At 35.2% G+C, this 22,604-nt stretch overlaps 3 protein-coding genes across 8 annotated transcripts in view; 2 read left to right on the forward strand and 1 right to left on the reverse strand.

Moving 5' to 3' along the window:
- Window positions 1–346: 346 nt before the first annotated feature.
- On the forward strand, window positions 347–2,339 carry LOC118272196 (guanine nucleotide-binding protein subunit beta-like protein). Of its 2 annotated transcripts, XM_035588553.2 has the most exons (5): window positions 348–533; window positions 801–1,009; window positions 1,334–1,540; window positions 1,661–1,912; window positions 2,061–2,339. In XM_035588553.2, exons 1-5 carry the CDS (start codon window positions 425–427, stop codon window positions 2,241–2,243), a joined length of 960 nt encoding a protein of 319 aa, XP_035444446.1. In that variant the 5' UTR covers window positions 348–424; the 3' UTR covers window positions 2,244–2,339. The 2 variants fall into 2 exon arrangements, 1 of the variants encoding a protein (XP_035444446.1); XR_007705310.1 differs by lacking the exons at window positions 1,661–1,912; window positions 2,061–2,339 and having other exon boundaries at window positions 347–533; window positions 801–1,152; window positions 1,334–1,483.
- Window positions 2,340–2,497: 158 nt separating this feature from the next.
- LOC118271578 (diphosphomevalonate decarboxylase) lies at window positions 2,498–4,208 on the reverse strand. The gene has a single exon (XM_035587652.2). The coding sequence runs from the start codon at window positions 4,030–4,032 to the stop codon at window positions 2,872–2,874; it is 1,161 nt and encodes a 386-aa protein (XP_035443545.2). The 5' UTR covers window positions 4,033–4,208; the 3' UTR covers window positions 2,498–2,871.
- A 551-nt stretch (window positions 4,209–4,759) lies between these two features.
- LOC118271576 (actin-binding protein WASF3) overlaps window positions 4,760–22,604 on the forward strand; it is a 28,661-nt gene continuing 10,816 nt past the window's right edge. Inside the window, exon 1 of one of the 5 annotated variants that reach the window (XM_050693663.1) lies at window positions 4,760–4,890. The gene's annotated coding sequence lies outside the window, so the exon portion shown is untranslated. Of the gene's footprint in view, window positions 4,891–4,920; window positions 5,141–18,942; window positions 18,968–22,604 lie in introns of those variants that run through there. The other 4 variants (XM_035587650.2, XM_035587651.2, XM_035587649.2 and 1 more) reach the window with 4 other exon arrangements.

Raw genomic sequence — 22,604 nt, forward strand, 5'->3', positions numbered from 1 at the left:
AAATATTAATTTATTTCGTTAAAATGCAGATAAAAGGTTTTAATAGATAGTTTAAACGAATGGTTTTATTGTATTCTAAGTTTTTAGAGATGGGCGACTTTTCGGATAAATACTCAAACTAAATACAAAGTATTTATCCGTTTTACTCTAGCAATTATCAAAAAAGGAAAGTGGATTAATACGTAGTATTTACCCAGTATTAGTCCATTCTGTGATTTTATTCGAAAAAACGCTCATCTCTATAAAAGTGATTTTAACCATAGACACAGATAAATTTACCTATACTCAGAGTCTGAGAATCGTAAATTAAAAAGTTTCAACGAACGAATCTTTCCATCGACTGCCAAAACCAATTCCGGTCTTTTTACTTTTGAGTCGGGGACTGGAGTGTTGGTGTTGAACCGCACAACAAGTTTTCTTGAAAATGACTGAAACATTGAAGCTTAGAGGAACCCTCTGCGGCCACAATGGCTGGGTTACGCAAATTGCGACCAACCCGAAATACCCTGACATGATTTTATCGTCATCTCGAGGTAAGGTTATATTTCACAATTTTCACATACCATATTTAAATCCATAATCATCACTGAAATGTCTTTATTGAATAACTTTAAACCTATATCAATCTGTACTAAATTCAACTATTTGTTTTAATTTCTATATATTTACATGATGACAAAATCTTTTGCCACGCGACTCCTGAGCGGCAAGCGGATATGGGGCTGATGATAACGCTTTCTCAGTATCAATACCTTGTTTAATGGACACGCTCTAATCTTTAATTTTAAATTGCATTTCAGACAAGACCCTCATCGTATGGAAGCTGACCAGGGACGAAACCAACTACGGAGTCCCGCAGAAGCGTTTGTACGGTCACTCTCATTTCATCTCTGACGTCGTACTGTCCAGTGACGGCAACTACGCTCTGTCTGGATCCTGGGACAAGACTCTGCGTCTGTGGGATCTTGCTGCCGGAAAGACCACTAGGCGTTTCGAAGACCATACTAAGGTGTGACAGAACTTACATTTTGGTTAGGGTTGTAGTATATGTGCCGATGCGCGGCAGAAGATTAAGTGTATTTGTGCCTTTGCGAGGCAGAAGAGTTCAAATGCTGCGAGCATTGTTGTGATACAACTAGGACTGTGTTAGAGGTAAGAGTGTGGTTAGTCACATTTCACACTGTTTAAAACTAACACTACATTGCACCTTTTTAAGTTCAATTTTGGTTCATAGCATAATTTTGTAGTTGTAGAATCCTAGTTTATTTTGTAGTACCTAAAAGTTCATTTAAATAGGTGATGGACCAGATTATAATATTATTTTTCCATATAGGATGTCCTCTCCGTGGCTTTCTCAGTGGACAACCGTCAGATTGTATCTGGCTCTCGGGACAAGACCATCAAGCTGTGGAACACACTCGCCGAGTGCAAGTACACCATCCAAGATGATGGCCACAGTGACTGGGTGTCCTGCGTGCGCTTCTCCCCCAACCATGCCAACCCCATCATTGTCTCAGCTGGCTGGGACCGCACTGTTAAGGTTTGTAATAAAAAAATATTTAATGATGTGGAAGATTTTGTTTCTCACATGTTGTATTCTAAAACCACATGTTCATGCTACTGATGTATTGTTATTAACATAATGTTTATTGTTCTACAGGTCTGGCACCTTACCAACTGCAAGCTCAAGATCAACCATCTTGGCCACTCTGGTTACCTGAACACAGTGACTGTCTCCCCTGACGGTTCCCTCTGTGCTTCCGGTGGCAAGGACATGAAGGCCATGCTCTGGGACTTGAACGATGGCAAACACTTGCACACCCTGGACCACAATGACATCATCACATCATTGTGCTTCTCACCCAACAGATACTGGCTGTGCGCTGCCTTTGGACCTTCCATCAAGATCTGGGTATGTATCTTAATTGAATTAATTACCCCCCACAGTTGTACAGTCCTATCTTTTGAATTGTTACTGTGTATAATTTGTAGTAAGAATATTTTGTTGTATGTTTAAAGTTTTAATGAACTGCTAATTAATTATATAATTTTTTCAACAGGATCTGGAAAGCAAGGAAATGGTTGAAGAGCTCAGGCCTGAGATCATCAACCAGACCCAGACCTCCAAGTCTGACCCACCCCAGTGCTTGTCTCTGGCCTGGTCCACAGACGGTCAGACCCTATTCGCTGGTTATTCCGACAACATCATCAGAGTCTGGCAGGTGTCAGTCTCAGCACGATAAGGAGTTACAGAAACTTGGTTTCATTTATTTTTGTGCTGCTGATTACTTATGTAGCCTGACTGTGAGGATAAAAATAAATGGAATTGTTTGACTTAACCATAGCAGTTTCATTGTGATCTCCTTGTAAGAATAGATTTAAGGTACTTTAAGTTATTCCAGTAACTGTCAGTTACAAATGTGAGCTAGATAATACAAGTAATGTTTATGTATGAATGTGTAATCTATGTATAATTTATGTAAATAAAAACCAATGATTATACAGAAATATTTTTCTTCTTTCAACATAAGTATTACATAAATTATTTGAGATATAATAGCATAAATCTGTCAGTACCTACAATACCCTGATTAGCATAGGTACATTTATTACATACAAAATTACCAATAGGTAAAACATTGATAAATATTTCATAGACAATCTACCAAGCCACACCAACACTGCTTATCAACTAGAATATTATTATAATAGATGATACAAACACCATTACCAAACCCAACATTCACATAATAGATGTCACTTCATGAAAAAGCAAACAGGATATTCATTCATGTGTAAATTATGCCTTCTTGATCTAATGATAATATTGTGTGCAGTCTATTTCTGAGACTAACTATATCTCAACAATTATTATTCAATCTTTGGTAACCCAGCATCATTCAACAGATGTGATCCATCTGTAATTTCTGTAGGCCCTTCTCCAACTTTAGTATGAATCACATACTTAATCAAATCTTTTGCTTGAGGTTCACAAATATTCTTTAGTTCTGGATTTAATGCAACTTCATTTGTTTTTAACCCAGTAACAAATTGATCTGGGTTAGAGGAAGGGAAGACATGTCTTATCAAAGATAACACTTGTGGTACCTCTTCCTCAAGGAGGTACAGACAAGCATTTGGTCCAGCATCAAAGGTGTAAGCAACTTTTGTGCTTCCAGAGAGCTCATTGTACTTATGTATTAAATCAACAATTAGGTGGGATACATCTGTCATGTACACAAAGGGTGGATAGGAGTCTAAGCACACTGCATGGAACTGATTGCTGTCCTTCATAGTTATTTCAGCAAATTTTGGAAAATCCTTCTGCTTGATTGCCTGAATAATCTCATCAGTCCTCTGTGGCACACAATACTTAATTCTATGTTTTAATAGCTCAGAAGTTTGCGTAGATATTTTCATACCAGTAGTGGAGCTTGTTTTCTTTTTTGTATCACCTACAACTAGGATTAAAGCTTGCATTTCAGGCCAGTGTGCAGAGCCTTCGATTTGAGAAGCTACTGAATCCGAACCATCTGGACTAGTGCCTGCATGCCATCTGACGAAGCCTCCATATACACTGCGGCAGGCGCTGCCGGATCCCAATCTGGCAATAGAACTAACATCAGACTTGACCTTGTAAAGTTTAGCCAGAGCTGTGACAAGGCATGCATATCCAGCTGCGGAAGACGCTAATCCTGCAGCAGTAGGGAAATTATTTTCCGAACACACACGTACTTTCCACTGTAGAAAATCTTCATTTACACTATTTTCTGTCGCAGCCCTGGATTTTATTTCCTTGAGACAATTTTGTAGTCGTGGACTCTGAAACGATTCCTTTTTTCCATTCAACCATATTTCATTTTCTTTAAATTCTGGTCTTGCACATACCGATGTTTTCGCGCACATAATACTTGTATCCAAAGTAGCACTAACGGAATCATTTAACGGTAAAATTAAATCCTCGTCTCGTTTGCCCCAATATTTTATAACAGCTATGTTAACAGGTGCTTTTACTGTTACAATATCACTCATTTTTCTCGTAATCAATCGAACAAGTTACAATTTTTAATTCAATAAAATAGTCAAAACTATTTCAAACTTCAAAGTATGTGTTAGCCGCAAAGTAAAATAAAACCACTTGCTCGCTTTCACCGGCCTCCGCACCGGTTGTCGTCAGTCAACAAAACTTATAAGTTGATAAAGTTTATGAACGAAAAGAATGAAAAAACTGAGCAGTCAAACTACTGAGCTACTGCAACGATAGAACCATTCAATGTCTTATATCCTTCTCATAATCAAATTAAAAAAACGAGACAAAAGTATGATTTCTATCGGAGACCGTCGGTTACTTTCGGGTTTGAAATTATTTCATTCATTCGGCACATCACACGTTCAGGACTTTCATCAGCTGTGTTCAGTTTACATAGTGTGTTAGTGATGCGTTCAAATTATAATTTTAAATTCGAATTTATGTTACAAAAATATCGGACGAAATATTGTGATATTTGTTGTGTGAGCAATCGTTAATTTCACATAAAATTAATATAATCAATTCTAAAGTGTTTGTATTACATGCTTATGAATCCAATAATAAATTAGTTAAAATATCAATGGTGTATGAAAAATTCTGTCACTTTCAAACGTCGATTTTTACTTTTACCAGCTTGTTATATTTGTGCTGATAATTTTCCAATATTTATAAAATTTATTTTATTCTTAAAATGTTCATACTTTTTATTAGTGTTACTGAACTTAGGGTTGCAACTTCAATCATAGCGACGTATTCTAGTACTAGTATTATCCGACAAAATGCAAATGCTTTATAGAAGCGCTTGAAAAGATTTGTTCAGTACGGAGTTGTTGAAGGATTGGTAGCGTGAGGGTGTGGAGGTAGGTTACTTTTAAATTTTGTCGTATAATATTACACATTTCAATTCAACGCTGCCATTTTCGTTTTGTGGCACGGTTAAAGCGGCAGTCTTAATGTGAATTTGCCTTAATATCTGGCATTTATTTATTTACAAAGTGTGGAAAATATATTATAGTGCATTTGTTTATTCGAAAAACATCAAGAAGTGGCGATCTTAGTGTTTATTACGCCGGATAATTGTTGACTTCTTTGGGTGGAGAGGGTGAGTAGGTACATTATATCAATATTCCGGGGTTTTACGGCTTAGTAATCATCCCATGAGCACCAACACCTTTCTTACAAGACTAACCGGACTTTTTTTACACCAGTAAACTTATTGGAATAGTGTGCCATTGGTGTATACTTTCTGGTATTTGCAATTAGCTCGCTAAAATGGGCGTTGTGATGAAGAGTGAAGGTTTATCATTAGTTATATCGTCACCGCGCCTTATTAACGATGTTATTTACTCAGTTAAGATTCGTAAGGAACGACTGTTATCAGATAGTTCAATGTGTAAAGTCCTTTTTGGTATGTTCATTGGAAACAAATTGCACAGGTTGGATGAATAAGTTCGTAGTTATCTCAGATAAAGTATGTGATGCAGACAGCCTAGCGTTCTAGGGAATAGATTTCCTATCAATGGCAATGTAAAAACAATAGTATTATAATTTCCTTATACAATACTTGCATCAACTAGGTATTACCTATTTAGAAGAACACATTCTCACTATTGTCTTGCTGTAATGTTGTTTGACATGTTGATTATGAATCAGAGAGTGTAAGTGTGTGCCCCAACATCTGTTTACATCATTTTACTCATAACCTTGAAGCTGCCCAAATATTTTGTTCATTTCTTATTGACTTCTTCTAACACTTAACTATAATTTTACCATACAGGAAGTTGAACCACTCATAGGTTGTACCTACAACTACCACTATTTGTACCTATAAACTGCTACATAATTATTATAGCTGTGATGAGGACAATAATATTTTCAATTGTCTTAGTTATAAACATTTACAGACATACAGAATTATAACAATTAACTGAGAATAGTTATGGCATTCTTGAGTTCCACAGATTATGTAGGTAACAAACAGTGCAATATTTTCTTTGACTAAGGAAACCCTGGCATTCTGCCAGTAAACTAGGATGAAATTCTCACCTGCAAAACTAACTTGCATATTATGCTTAAGTGCAATTTTCAATGCATGTGTGTGTAACCTTGAGTAGTGTTAATTTGATATGCAACCTTCATGCAGGTGTGAAAATCATAATTGCATAATGTTATTGTTGTGGACATAATTGAAATGTTTTTGTTTTTGAAACAGCTGTGTGTTGATGTTAGACTATTGTTTACTTTTCTTTTTGTAGTGTAAAATTGTATGATAGACTAATAAGTTTTATTTTTACTAATGAGTAGGTACCTACCTAGATTATTTTGGTTTGTACACAATACCTAAATCAAACTAATAACATAATATCAAACAACTATGTAGGTGATTTAGATGCTTTATCTTTTATTGTTTGAAAAGAAGCCAAACTTACTAGAGCACTCAATTGAATTAAAGTTGCTAACCAATATATGACTATAATTTTACAAAAAAAAAAAACATGCCAAACACCTAATAAGCATCTGTAATTTACTCTAAACATAATCATTTTAAAATGATTCAAAAAATATCTGACATGGCATTAGCATAGCAGTCACAAATTCTTGTTCCAATAATTAAATGTAATTATGAATACTTGGATAGTAACTACGGTGACTATTTTTAATTATTTGATTGACTAACATGTTCTTAATTAACCATTAACATGCAACTAGCTGGTTAGTGAATATGTTTACCCAAGTCATTAACAGCGTAGGTACAATCTTTTAGATTAAAACATCAGCCAAAGTTAAAATAGTAGTACAATATTTTTAATTAAATTTTTGTGAATGTTTTCTTTTTATTAGGAAAAGACCTCAGTTTAGTATATAGGAAGTATAATGTAGGTAATACTTTGAATTTTAATGTTTTTTTAAACTGATATGGAAATTCTATGAGATAAACCCTTAGCCACTTAACATGTATTGAGTGGGATAGGATGGGTATGATGATAAACTCAATCAGACAATATGAGACAGGGCCTAAGAATTTAGTGATTAATGCAGGTCAAAATAAAAACAGTTCAATAATAATATAATATAACAATCGTTTTTCCTTATCATGTTAAAAGGAAGTGACTTATAAGAAATGTTAAAGGCATAAGGTGCTAGTCAACTAAATACGACGATTATTATGTTGATAGAATATGGCTATGGCTACAATGAAAAAAATCACATATGCAATGTCACGCCTTTTATCCTCGAAGGGGTAGGCAAATTACGGCACTAAACTAATGCCACTATACGCACTTAACTAGTATGTAGCATAGCATAGTTATTATATGCACATAACTGATGTACGTAAAAAATCTCAAGTTTTCATAACCTGATGACAACAAATTTTAGATCACTTTTCCCAAGTTAAAATATTAGTTTGTATTAGTTATACATTACATCGTTATGTAATATTATCGATGTAAATATAACTAGAGGCATGTCCACACGGCGCTCATTATGCGCACGTCGACATCCTCCCGCGGCCGCGTGACATAGGAACGGAAGCACAGCAGGGACAGGCTTGAGATGCGCAGGCGCATAACTAACATAATTAATAATTAAGAGATATCTTTATAATTTACTGTTTACCCTGTTGTTTTTAATTAGGTGGGACTTTAATGTTTGTTTTTTCTTTTTCGTTATTATATTTACGTCATTATAGGACTTCCCGCCACATTTGTAGAAACGTAGACCAGGAATCATAGATAAAACTTATCATTAACATCTATTTTCGAATGATGCATCTAATATTTAATGAAACTGTGCTTACAACTGCTTTCTCTAATGTCGGGGTTAATCCCATAGATTATATATTTTTAAATCGACTAGCTTTTGTCATTTGACTACTAGCACTGGTGAGAGATATCGTCTATCCAAAAACGAATCACACTCTGTTTACTTTCGGTAAAGTCAACTCCGAACTTCACTGTGCATACAACTGAATTCTTCATAAGAAAACCGCTCAGCTCCGCTCTGCCTTCACCGTAAATCCGTAGAGACTTGAGAGTAGCGCAGGACAAGTAAATTCCTACTGCAGACTGCATTACTCAACCGCAATGATCTATTGATTTCCGCAGACACACCTACATTGGTCTGTGACACTTATTTGGTTAGAAAGTTAGAAGAAATGGCCTTCTTAGATAAGTCAGTGGGCTTTGTAATAAATAATAATGAAATGGAGCAAACAATGAAACTAGTTTTGTTTGTAATAAGCAAAAGAAAGCCCAATCAGGATTAATCGGAGCTGAATCGGGACTGTAACAGGAATGAATTACGACGATGATGGAAAGTAACCAGAAATGGTGACGGATACCTAACATTAGCGCTCCCCTACCGATAAAGAGCACTCACGAAAAGTAGGTGGATGAAATATGGGTTTTTGTGTAGTCAAATGTTTAGGGAAAATCTGTCTTGAAATGAAAGAATTGTCTGTTCCAATATATACCCAGTTCGTATCAGTACTGTATATTATATCAGGTTTTCCAATAATCGTTTCGTGTTATACCGATCTTTATAAACGCAGACAGCTATGTAACAGTATCAGAGAAGAATCACGCAACTATTGTCGAAATTATTCACCGACGACGCGTGAAATCGTAACCGATGCTGCACGCAGATCAACGTACCGCAAGAATGCACTGAATGACCTTATAAGACTGATTGGGAAACTTAAACGTCGAGTTTTCTGGTATTTTCTATCTACTGATAAAGTTTAACTTAAGAAACAAACAGATAGAAGGCTATAATATTAGTTAGCAAAATTCAGATATATTTCTATCTCTTTTAAGCGTTGCCTATTAAGATTTTCTCCTGTATCGTGGATGCGTTTACAAACATACAAGTTCACATACACATGACACCCAGACCCGAAACAACAATAATTGTATCCGAAGCTCCTAACTGGTTCCGGAAATTCTCCCCCTTCGATTTATCGGCTAACTAAATAAATACATTTAACGGCAACAGTAAATAAGGAAAAAGTTTCAGATAATTCCCTACAAATAACAACAAACTTCAACCCAGACAAAGTAACATGGAAGTAGGATCATTATTTCCACCAAAATATCGACTTCCTTACCTCCCGGACTCCTTGGCAATAGTGAGCGACGCGTGCCTTATAATAATTATCAGAGAATATACTTGTATTGTATACCGTTATTCATTTCCATGCGCCATATTTCCCCATCAAACTACATCCTTGTATGATTGATGGATAAAACTGCCTTTAATTAGTATTCAAGATTGCAATGAGTGGCGTATTGCAGTATCCAAAGATTATCTAATTGGGCTATTGTGCGTTTCTTGTAGGTAAGTTTTATGTGTACTGAATTATCGCTGCCCCGAATCTAAATGAGATTATTTCTGTTTTATTATGCTTTTCTTGGCCGTGTGTGTCATTGTTGAGATAGTCAAAGATAGCTGACTACCTCCGTGATCGTCAACAATTCGTGAGATTAGGGATCTATGATTCTAGTCCGTACCATACGCGCTCCGGAGTTAGTCAGGGATCAATCCTCGGGCCCCTATTGTTCTTGCTTATGATCAATGATCTTCCCTTGGTCCTTAAGCATTCCAAGTGTCTCTTGTACGCCGATGACTTAAAAATATTCACAGAAATTAGAACTGAATCTGATTGTGTTGCCCTTCAAGATGACGTTAACGCGATATTTGAGTGGGGTAGAGACCATAAAATGGAATTCAATCTGAGTAAGTGTAGGGTAGTGACTTTTGGTCGAATGCGACGACCTATTTACACCGATTATAAACTAGGCGACAGTATTATCGAAAGAGCCTTCAACATTAAAGATCTTGGTGTCACATTCGATCAAAAGTTAACATTCCATGATCATATGGTAGCAGTGGCGCGGGATTCTTTCCGTAGGCTGGGGTTTGTTCTCCGCAACGCCCGTGACTTTCACAGCCAGCATGTTATCAAATTATTATATAACACGTTTGTGCGTAGCAAACTAGAATCCAGCGCTGCTGTATGGAACCCTCACGAATCCACATACGAGCTGCTCCTAGAAAAAGTGCAAAAAGCATTTCTCCGCTTTATGTACAAACGTATACATAATTACTATCCCTACTTATACCCATCGCTATTTTTACTTGGTTGTTTGGGGTATAATTCTTTAAAAGTTAGACGGGAAATGAAACAAATTTTAATCATTTACAAGATTATTCACGGTCATATTGACGCTCCTGAACTGCATAATGAGTTGCTCAGAATTTTTGCTCCTGACAATTACTGTCGCAACAGAAAGCACCAGTTGTTCGCTATACCATCTTGCAGAACAGTCAGTAGAGCTAAGTCTACTATGAAACTTTTAAACCGATTCCTGGATTCAAAGCCAGAGTGTGACGTGTTTTCGAGTGAAAGAAGATTATTTTTGTCGGAATGTTTGAAGTTTTGCGAAAGAGATGGATGAATGAATATTTAATAATTAATATTTATATTAATTTTCTGAATTTTATATTTTTAAATTATTGTAAGTTGTTGAATAGTGTTATTGGCTTGTACCGTTCTATTCAAATAAATAAATATAAATAAATAGCATTTAATGCAGCATGTGGTCAGATTGGCCTAAAAAGTGCTCTATTTATTCGTTGATAATTAAATAGAAGATATGTTCGTCACATGTGTGGTAGTCTAGTGTTGTGCTAATTTGTTTTTTATATCGTTTAAAGTTTTTGCACGTCTGAACAGCATTTCAAAGTTTTTGTTGAAGTATAATCGTGTGGAATTCTTCCGTCATAGATGGCGAAGGCAAATCTCTGAAATGGGACACTTCGTCAGTAATTACAGGAATTTGCAAATACCTTTTTGATTGTAGTTACTGTTTGTACGGAGGATTAAACATAGATTGTTTGATTACCTACGCGTGCAGCGTCCATGAGCGCTTATAAACAAACAGAGTTATTAGCTAATTAGGTCTTAAAGTACGATCATTACTCTTACGCCAGTAGGAATTTATATTCGTAGATTGAGTTTTTATCGAGGGAAATGAAAATTAGCGAGTAAGCCTAAATAGAATAGAGCCTGAAATAGAAGCAAAAAATGTATTGTTATAACCGGGATGAACAACTTTAGAAAATCGTATGACTGTAGTGTTGAAATCGCGTTTGGGAGCCCTTCAATTAATTTCAAATCGTTCATACATTAAGCGGAAACTTCAGAAATATAGCTACTTATCGTAACAATGCTTATATTTATTAACATTACGAGTATGAATCAATAAGTAAATAAGTGTTCCTTTTCCTGTACATTGAATACATATTAGTTAGCGTAATATAGCAACTCGGGTCAGAGGATAGGTATTTAGAAGGTACATATTTACTGTTAATTGATATTTTTGTGCCTTTAGAACTTTGTCGAGCTATTTGGGTTTAACCGTTCACTACGCTAAAAAAGGGTCTCTTTGATCTAATGAGTATCGTATCCACTCTGCGTAGAAACGGTAAGTGGGATAATATCAAGGGCATTAAGACCCACCGCTTAGCTTTTAGGGCGATCTGACGCCAAAATGGTTTCGTGAATACAAGGTTTTATACGATTTGCATACTCTAAAGACGTTCAAGAGAAGTTTTTTATTAAAATACTTTGAAAAGTTTAAGCTCGAGACTCAAAGACCTTACCGGTTCAACGGATGTGTCCTCGATAGTACTTGTTCGCTTCGACAAAATTGCATAGCATGTCTGTATAGTTTTAATGCAATAGAATAAATAAATATAGACCGTCACCTAATGCGAATTTAAGTAACCATAATAGCTTATCAGATACTCGCAAATATCTGTGCGGCTTGGTTATGATAAAAGACACGCTACTACAAATTTACCGGACAATTTTATCAATGTTTTTGGCCTGAATTATTTCCGGATAGATACTGTTATTTTGTCATGGTATACGGATTATTTTAACCTTATTTTTAAGTCTATTAAATTCCTTGTTTAATAAAGATGAAGGAGAATAATAAACAATTTACCTGGTACATATGATCAGGAATTCTGAACGGTTTGGATTGGAGTAATCCAATTTTCCTTATTATCCAACTACAACTATTATGTTCATTATTCATGATTCGTTCGAAGATAAATGGGGATAATCAAGAACGCTCTATTAATTAATTTATTTTTAACGTATTTCTCTGTACAGGATTTAAAATGTGCAATCGTACGAGACGGGTTGCTCTAGTTAGTGACGTATCAGAGCGGTATCACCACACGCCATGGCACAGTCAGTAGGCTACATTATCTGCTTGTGTCATTCACGCAATAATCGCCTTTATTTACACTACCACAATACCCATAATGCTTTAGCTAACTTGCATGGCGCTAAAGGTGGAACTACAGAGGAAGCGGCTTAACGGAATTGCAATGCGATAGTGTATGTTTTACTTGCAAAACTCGCTTCTTGTTATTGGTGAATAAACAACAATTTTCATAGCGTTTGGAATGCGTTAATATATTGACCAATAAAATAGGAAGAAACATGTTGCAGACGTGCAATTTACACTTTTACTGATTGCTTGCAAATTAGTTGGGGAGTAAGTTAATGTGTGTATGACGGAAAATACTGGGAAACGTGAAGAAAATAACTAGAAAGTAAAATTTATGTGACTGTCGAGGAAATGGAGTGAATGGAGATTATGGGTCTTTTATCGAAACGGTATTGTTTTACTGAAACCTGAATTAGACAAAAATAGACACATATTAGTATCTAGTAGGACCTAATTATTACCAGATATTGTTTCGCATCTCATAATACGAAACTCAGAGAAAACTGGTCAGTAATTCGATGTTGTCAATTAGCTAACGTCAATGGGCTCGCACGTCACTCCAACACTGCATGCGTGTGCGCACAGCATTCGTGGTTTTAAACTGTTAATTTTTCATCTGTTTGTTTGCTGTCGTGTGATAGATCACTTTCCTTTACATTGATTTAATTATTTTCTACAAAGTATAGATTATAATCTATACGGATTATAATATAATATTATGGATTGAATTTTGATCAGTCATTCAGTAGGTAAGCAGAAACGTTTCCTTTTCATAATCATAAACTTGGTTCACTATTTGTTGCCATAATTTCTAATGATGGATGTGTGAAGGTGTTTAAAACAAAGAACTTGCGGAAAAATGCCGACAAAACGTTTAAATTGCAAATGACTAGTTCTAATCGTTTCGTATAAATCTTTTGCGGAAAGAACAATTATGTTGTACGTGAAAAGTGCAGCTATAAAAAAATGCATCGTGCACTCGTTTTTATAGTCCATTCGATGCGACTTATGCTTTTAATGCAAATCGATTTTGCACGTACTGGTTTTAAAGTATGACCTCGTTTATGATATTGTCATATTTTATTTTTCAGTATTGGTGATACAGGATGTGGTGAAGAGATAATCTCTCGTTTAATGAATTCTGTTCATTCAGTAGTTTCGTTATCGTGGAGAGATCGGTTAACCTTTCAGAAATGGCGCATAATGTGTGCTCAGTTCAGTTTTGCACAAAGGATTTGCCCTCTAACCTCGTCAAGGAATGCTTCCTAAAATAGGCATGCATGGCATCGTATCTTACGGTGGGACTTAAGTTAGTTTTGCAAAAAATATACCTTACCAAATAACTGTTTCCCAGTAAAGATACGGCTAAAAGTTAACGATCCCTATTTATCTAGTTCCGACTCAGCATGTTTGTTAGTCAACAAAATTACTTCTTATTCAACTCGTGTAATGATGTTTTAAACTCCGAAAGACTCGAAGTTTCTTCTCTCAACCGAATTTGGTTCATGTAAAACGTCTTTAACATCAATTTCAAGTTTTGGGGGATTAACTTCGCCATTGTTATTGCGTACTGTTCTAAATTACGCAGCAGAAATATCGTACTGTCTTCCATCTTGATTTTAGTCTTGCAGTACCTGCCTACTTGGATTTCCACCAAGTGTTACTTCAGCGGTAATTTGTACATTAATATTCAATTCGTTTCCGATATGTTATTGCAAAGTTAATTACGTTGCCTCCGTTATATGCAATTAAATGGGTGGTACTGAATTACGATTGCTGAATTGAATTAATAATTATTTGTAAATCCTCCTTAAATCCCAAGTAGCGATGTTGTCTCCGATAACTATCATAAGTATTCATAACATAAGTATTCATAACACTACCATAGATTAACACAACAATAAATCAACCATGGTGTTAACTAAACCCAGCTTATCAACCTTTTTAACCCGGCGTCATTGTGGTAGGAAAAAGATACATGAGCGTTGAGGTGGGTCAACATGACCCGTATATTAAAATTGGGATATTGCTATAGTTATGGAGTATATTCAAAAACTATGTTATTATCCAATCATAAGGCTATTTAGTTATTGAAAATAAAAAAAGAAAATAATATTTAAGAAATGTTTAATAAGGTTTAATCAACTTTTACATAAACTATCAAAAAAAGGAACAAAAATGAGATATCTAATGTTTATAGCATATTCTTATTATAATAATCACTCTTTTTGGTTACTAATGGTATTTTTATAAGACGCAGCCTCATATCTTTTATAAACATAAAAAAAAAAACTAATTAGAATGTTCTTTACAGATGCAATCACTGCAAAAAGATATGTGTTCAGGACATATATATTTCAGGCAAGCTATCTATATATCTAAGCTATATATCTATCTTTTTTGGCAGGACAGACTTGACACTGTTTGCGAACATTGGGTACTTTCGCAGGAGGTTCTTGTGAAGACTAACATGATCGCTTTCTTCACATTCTTCCTCATCACCTAAAAAGTCTTCCTCCGAGTCCTATTCCTATAAAATTGACATAATGCGCCGGTTTTCTATCTCCTCTCGATCCATTTCAACTTAAAATAATTACCTTATGACAAATATAAAGCATATAAAGCAAAATGCAAAGAAAAAAGTGATTACTGACCAAAAATGTTAACGCAAATGATGGCACAAAATAGTAACATTAGCTGTGAGGATGGGTCAAAATTACCTTTTCAAAAATGTAACGCGTCTAACACCCAGTTGACTCGTCGCCGCACTGATTTCTCATCAAAAACGTTTAGAACACACCATTGACTCCAGCTACTGCACAGAACAGCAGCGTCGCACGAGCACTTACAAAAATATTTGAAATTTCAAATAGGCCGGGTAATTTTGACCCAACCTCAATGACGCCGGGTTAAATTTATATCTCCCGATGACATAATACTGAAAATGACTTCATCTAACGAAGGGGGAAAGATTTACCATACAAATAACCATGATATGACGTGAGAGTGTGAAATGTTCCCGCCTGTGTTGGGTGTCCTGTTCATGAATGCATTAGGAAGGCGGATATGTCAATTTGATCCCGCACTCGTGCCGAGTTTAATGTCGCCATGCCGTCTGTTATTGCTGTACTGTTAGTAAAGGGTTCTCGGTCGTGAAACTTGATAAATTGTGACTAAGATTTAGTGTTTTGTCCTCTACAAATGGTAGGATTTGTAGAAGATTTATTTGTGTCTCTCTAGTGAAGGTAGTCGAAATAACAATGCTATTTCAAATATCTATTCTAATGGTTTTTCATTTGCGTTTGCCATTTTAGTCTTATTGTTCTGGGTCATTTGCCACGAAACCTTACAATAACAAATCAGTGGAATGTCTAAATTATCACCTGTTCTCAGTCTTCAATGTTCCCAATTTATTTCGTATCTATTTAATAAGACTATAGTCACGTGCGATACTTGATTGGATCAATTTGCCGTCGTCTTCTTCGCTTTGTTTTCGTACATAGACCTCTATTTATTGTGTCTTCTCAATCGAGTACAATTACACTAATAATATTTGATGATCTAACCTACTAAGCATTTGCTAGGAAATCTTTTTGTATGTATAGATCTAGGCTGTCTACATAGACACCTATTACTTCTCGCTTCGTAACATTGTTTCATAACGTGAGCTCATTTGCAACAGCTGGCCACGTTGGTCCAGATTATCACGAAGATGTTTCACTGAGAACAATGCAAACATGATTAAGTGCCATTTTTTCGTTGCATTCTTGTATACAGAACAGACACAAATTGCTTACTTTTACTTTTGTCCCGTTTACGTCATGGTTCTTAACGCATTACTACAGATTAGTTAGACTGGTACGGTCATTTTGGGGGCTGTAAAATTAAAGAGCTATCCGTTTCTCATTAACCAGAATTGGTATCTTTATTACTTTGGTGTTTTACAATTAATTGTTTCTGTGCACCTGTTCTTTCATAGTAGAAAAGTACATATGTACTATAATATTGTTCCATATACATGTTTGTATTTTTTAAGAAAGTATCAGTTTAATCAACGAAAAATCACGGTTTCCTCACATAAATTAATGGGGAAAAGCTCTACAAGTTTCGAGTCGCAGAGGGTCTCTTCATCATGAGTCATGAGCAGCGTGCGCAGACGCGGCAATGTTGCGCAGCCCACTGAGAGAGAGAAGAGTCCCTCTGTAACTCGAAACCAGTAGAGCTTTACTCAATTATTTTACGTGAGTAAACCTTAATTTTTAGTGAATTTAATATATCTCACGAGAGTTATAATAATAATAAAAAAAAAACAGATTAATCATTAAAATAACAAACGTTAACCGTTCGACCTTGAACTGCAATAAAATGTTCAACAATATGCCCCTAAAATACAAATCCATGAGCGGCCATAATGTGTCAGTTCCGTTAGTTTCGCAAAACGCAGGATAATCTAATCATGTGCAGGACATACACGTCATGCTCAGAAAATAACCCGTGTGGTGTGTGGTGTGAATAACGTGGCTTATTATGCTGTTCATTGAATGATGATATCGATCATAATCATTTACAGGCAGTTGCATTTCCTTGACGGTTTACGTCGACAACTTTATTTTTTTGCTTTTTTGCAATATGTAGTTTTCTTTCGGCACGTTTAAATGTAATTAGTCTGTCAATATACAGGAATGAATGTTTCTTAACTGTTTACGGCATTTACCTAAAACTACTGATCCGAGTTTGATAAAATTTGAACGTACAAGCAATTGTTAAGACGAGACGAGACGCAAAGAAACTACAGGTAATTGTTATATGCAAGATATCTTCATAACTATGTTGTAGTCCGAAGATTAATTATAAAGACAATGCCTAATGTTTAACCGAGATAAAGCACAATATACTAAAGGTGATAACGCACATGTTGAACCATCATCCTGAAACAAACAATATCATAAACTCTTAAAATATGTGTGACATATTACTAACTAAAAAACTAAGTATTTTTTGGCAAAAGATCATCCGAAGTGATACAGTGAAAGAGAACGATTTTATAATAACATAGTGATATGTTAAGATGAACCTTATCAGTATAATAATATGATACATGATATCACACATTTACACCAACCAAAATACCCTTCATGGGTATAACATTGATTTACACATCGATCGCTTTCGTGTAAAAAAACCTATGCTATACGAGTATTGAGATAAAACCACCAATCCAAAGGTGATTAAGAGAAACGATTACTAAGATTCCAGGTTTCAACCAATGGTAAGCCATTACTGGAAGCGGTTGGAGGAACCGGTAGATCAGCTTCTCAATCGTATTTGTTTATCATTAGTAATCATTACTTAGGGACTATCTTGATGGTCTGTGATTGCACGGCGACTTTGAGCAAACAGCATTTTGTCTTTAATTTATGCACAAACTGCCGCACTCAGAGACTTTTAATGTTACTTAAACTATTCCTTATTTGTATTGAAAAAAGTTGCTAAAGACTGGGTTAAGTAATCATTAAATGACTGAGTACGGCGGTAAGTTTTTTTTTATTATTAAGACTGTTAGATTTATTAAAGAATATTACCTATAGGACATCCAGAAAATCCTGATTTCCGTATGCCCAAAGTGTGAAACAGACTTTAAAATGACTCCCAAAATTTCTAATCGTAGTTTTTATGGGCTTGATTCGAGTATTTTCAATACAACAAGAAATTCTGAACGGAATCAAAGGGTCTTTAAAGTCCAGACGTTTCGTATATCATAAATCATTAGCTCATGTAAAAACAATGTTCGGACATGAAATGGCTTTTCCGAGAAGTGGCATCCAGATTTAAATGGATCTATCCCAACAGCTGGCACGGAGCACGGCCCAATCATAGGAGCTGAATTACAACTCTGTGTTTTAGTGTTAAATGTAGAGAGAAGCGTTTTTGAAAAATATCTTTAAAACTGAATATATTCATGTTTCAAGGACATTACCAATATTCTTTTTAGTGCTAAATAACAAGATAGATGATAGTTTTTGCATCGCCTATTGAAGCGGTTATTTATATCCTATTCAGTCATCACGTTAAATGCCTGATTGGACATCTTCATGCAAACCAAAATGCATTAATTATATTACACCAAATTGTACCACATAAAGGTCATTGACTTTACTACCAATTTAGGTAAACCAACTTAGAATTTGCACGATAAGAGTATCAAGTGCCAAATTAGGCTGCAACTATCAAATTACGAGTTCAGGCAATTAGCTTCGTAATTCTGTTTGCTTATACGGTCTAAAGTCGCGTGTCGATATGACGTAATATCTTGGTCGATGCGATGATGTCAATCTATGTTCGATCGACTAAGCAACTTGTGAATGCAACTCTTGCATGCTGATGTTTTGGAGCCTCAGATATAGGCAGATAATGAACGAGTGTGCATAGTGCATAGTTAAATAGTTTCATATCTCTTTCGTGATCTATCGAAACTTCGCTATCTTAGATTCCCTCACGTAGTTTTAATTCGTGGTTGTTTATTTTGTCTTTATTCTGCTTATATGCGTTTACTGTGAAAAATATTTAAAGTGACTATAGTGCAACTTGTTAAATAACACTTATGATTAAATTAAAAATGGCTGCGTATGAGGTAAGTGCATTGTAGACAATATTTATCTAAGTAACAAAAGTGTTATTTTTATATTAGCCGTAGTATTATCGTGATCTAACTTTTATCTGTCTGTATCTGTATCTACAAGATTTTTGTCCACAAATAGCGGTTTTAATATAATTCACCATCGCCCCAATCGATTCATGGCTAACCAAAACTTTCATGCCGATTGTTTAATCGATTATTTCTAGTGCACCTCGCCGATATTATACAAACACGCAGCGGAAATTTATTATATCGAAACCATTGTTTTACTTTAAATTGTATGCCATAACATTGGAATAAAAACGAAAACAGTTAAATACAAGGGTCATGCATGATATACTTTATAACATTTAAATCAACTTTTTTTTTAAAGCCTTCAGTTTTCTTTATTGTCTCCATTTTTTTAAGTGAGGTAATATTCCTAAAACCTCCTAAGTCTGAAAAATACTATGCTGTAAACCACATCAAAATCGGTTCAGCCAAACGCGAGATAATCGTGCATAAACATACATACATTTTTTAAGTCGGTTAAAAACAGATTGAATTTAATCCATTGGTTAGTTAGTATGTATAAACTTAGCTACAAAAATAGAATACAATATCAATTCGGTACACAGTGTCAAAAAATGTTATCTCCACAGTTTTCCTGTGATTCATACGTAAATGAAATAACAGTACAATTCATAGTTTGTTCTGTAGTGTGATCTAATTGCTAATGTGACTAATTGTAATTACTATCGTTGTACGATTGTAAACGTGGGAAGTTGAATGCGCTGCCATTGAACACATGCTTATTATTTCACTCATCTTTGTAGACAAAGCTATCTTCTTCAGTCTTAAGCTTTTGATGATAAACTGTGATCGGAGTTTATGATAGGAATTATTTTTTTAGTTGAGCACTGGCCTTTTTGCGTCGTGTTGCTTATTTATCTACTTTTAAATTGTTTTTATTTTGCCTGCAATATTTTATAACGGTGCAAATAAACTTTTTTTCTTTTGCTCTAATTATGTAACCTATTTAGTCCATTACCGGTCTTCTTAGAAACACACCTGCAGTGGGGCTTAGTCCAGTTATAATTTTCTTCTCTTTTCAATCAGGTATCATCAAATATACTTAGGTCTTGCTTTCCTACTCCATCCAGCCTCCGCCAGCATTTACACCGTTACTATTTCAGTACGCTATCTTTATTCAAGGTTACTCTAGTTGTATGTTTACAAATAAACGTAGTATTTGTAAATATAGTAGTCTTCGTCCATCTTTGAAAGTTACTAAACCAAACCTATTGCAAGAATGTCAACTATCTCCATGTTACAGCAACTCTTTCCAAAACAGTTTCTTAACAGTTGGTGAAGCTTTCGTAGCATTTGCATTTTCCTATTCAATCCCTTGACGAAGAACGCCTTTAACTAAGACGGTAACTGTAACAGTTAAAGTACCAACAGTTAGCATTATGATTTAAATCTGCATTGCTACATACCGTTCGAGTCCATATTGTTTTGATTCGGCACGCCGCTCGCTACTGACATTTCGAAACGACACCATTCATTTAATGCCAGTACTCTCGATGCAAACCTTTTGTTAAGGAGACGTAATAATCGATGCTGTAACGCCCAATTATGTTTCAAATGCATAAGATATAGTCTAGCTTTTTATAAGGTCACTTCACAAATCGTGGTTCGTAAAATATCAAATATGATTTTAAAACCGAACTAGGGTCTGGGTAGCGTATGGATAATATGTCTATGAATGCTGTTTATCTTGATAACATCGTACGCATTCCGTATGACGTCATCAGTACGCATCGCATGTAGGCATCGCCGATGATGCGATGCGTACGATGCGGGTCTATGGACGCTTACCCTTAAGGGGCAACGATATTCTTCAGGAAGTTGCATTGTCAGTCATTTACTGCAATCACTCATTTGGAACAATTAAAGATATTGTTTTAAATAACAAGCGAGTTTAAACCTCAAGACAACCTTACGACAACGGAAACCACTTTAAAATTGCATGAAGACAAGTGTTAGCCTAGATGTAACTCTCTTCTATAGCATACCTTTAAAAGCATTCCATTACGAACGAAGCGAGAATATCGAACAGAACCAACTTTAATTGCATTGACAGGATTCCGGCTTTCACTCCTCTACCTCCCCCTTTTATCTCAAAGGGAATTGAGGACTAGGCACTCAAGGTTTCCAAGAGAATTCTACCTACCTACCTACCTACCTACTGTGAAACCATACTATTGATGTCGTAATTTTCAAAGTATTTTATCAACATCGAAGGTCATTGTAATATGGACATTAGGAACGTTAAATAAGCACGTATTTTGAATAAACATTACAGTGAGTAATGTCAGTATTCTTTATTTATGATAATTATAATAAACGATATGCTGTAGCTGTGTTTTACATTCAGAATTTAATATTCAGTAACATAAACACCTCTTTGGAGTAATTGGCAGATAGTTTTAAAAGGTAGGAAGGGAATAAATGGCATTAGTCAAGATTTATACTCTTTCGTCAATTTATATGAAATGAATTATCATCCGATTATTTTAATACAAACAAAAGGCCTAATGAATGATACGTTATACAGCAGTTTTCTACTATGTGGCACACATTAGTGTTCAGGAAACATTACTAGGTGGTTGACCTCTCCTATTCGTTGTCAATTTATATTTCTACAGCACGTACTCATGCGATCCTAAATATACTCGTAGTGCGGATAAAGGCACATGTCACATGGGCTATTTTAGGGAAACGCGGTCCCTTTATGACGTAAACCTGATTAAGGGATATTTACAGGTGAATGACCAGCCTTGGGCAGCCTTGATGCACATTAAAAATCTATTTAGTCCGTCAGTTAGGTAATGAAAAAATATTAGACACATATTTTTTTATTTTGTCATATAAAACGAATCAAAGTTTAGGAGTGGGAGCAAATACGTCATTTCTACATAATTTAATTTCAAATCGATAGATCTTCGAAAGTATTTGTTTCCGTAAGAATATAAAAAATACGTGTCTAATGTTTTAAAATAATCTACAAGACGAACATTAATTATGATGATGACTAGTCTACTAGAAGATATTTTTATTTTTTTTGTTAAACGCGGCCTTGTACCTTTTATTGAAAGAAAAACGCGACGTCATGTCCCTTTTTTCCGCAAAGGTGACAGGTGTAGCAGTGGATTACTTAATCATTGTTAAGCGTAGGTACCTTATATTTACTCACCTTGCGGAAAGCTTTAAATAGAGGATTATAGCATCTACCGTTTAATACCATAGTGTTAAATCAGGAGTAATGTCTAAATACTGCCTAAACTTTGGTAAACTGTGTTAGAACAACGGTGTTACCTAAACGATATATGGGTTTAAATTGCGAATGAGGATGTTGAATTTAAGAGTTTAGAAACCGTTTGCTGATTATTATTTTGAGCCCTAATAGAAGTTAGAATATCATCTATATCAATTGCTGTTCGTTAGTCTCGCTAAAACTCGAAAAAGGCTGGACTGATTTAGCTAATTTTGATCTTGAATTATTTGTAAAAGTCCAGGGAAGGTTTAAAAGGTGAGATTTTTTTGAGGCGGTACGAAGTTTGTCGGGTTAGCTAGTATTCTAATGAAG

The sequence above is a fragment of the Spodoptera frugiperda genome, chromosome 5 (assembly GCF_023101765.2).
Source record: "Spodoptera frugiperda isolate SF20-4 chromosome 5, AGI-APGP_CSIRO_Sfru_2.0, whole genome shotgun sequence".
In the NCBI taxonomy this organism is placed as follows: domain Eukaryota; kingdom Metazoa; phylum Arthropoda; class Insecta; order Lepidoptera; family Noctuidae; genus Spodoptera; species Spodoptera frugiperda.

Bases quoted from the DNA above. Each gene is read 5' to 3' on its own strand.
- LOC118272196 (XM_035588553.2), top strand. From the start codon at position 425: ATGACTGAAACATTGAAGCTTAGAGGAACCCTCTGCGGCCACAATGGC. The intron at 1,541-1,660 runs GTTTGTAATAAA...ATTGTTCTACAG, and splicing joins GCTGGGACCGCACTGTTAAG to GTCTGGCACCTTACCAACTG. The intron at 1,913-2,060 runs GTATGTATCTTA...TTTTTTCAACAG, and splicing joins GACCTTCCATCAAGATCTGG to GATCTGGAAAGCAAGGAAAT.
- LOC118271578 (XM_035587652.2), bottom strand. From the start codon at position 4,032: ATGAGTGATATTGTAACAGTAAAAGCACCTGTTAACATAGCTGTTATA.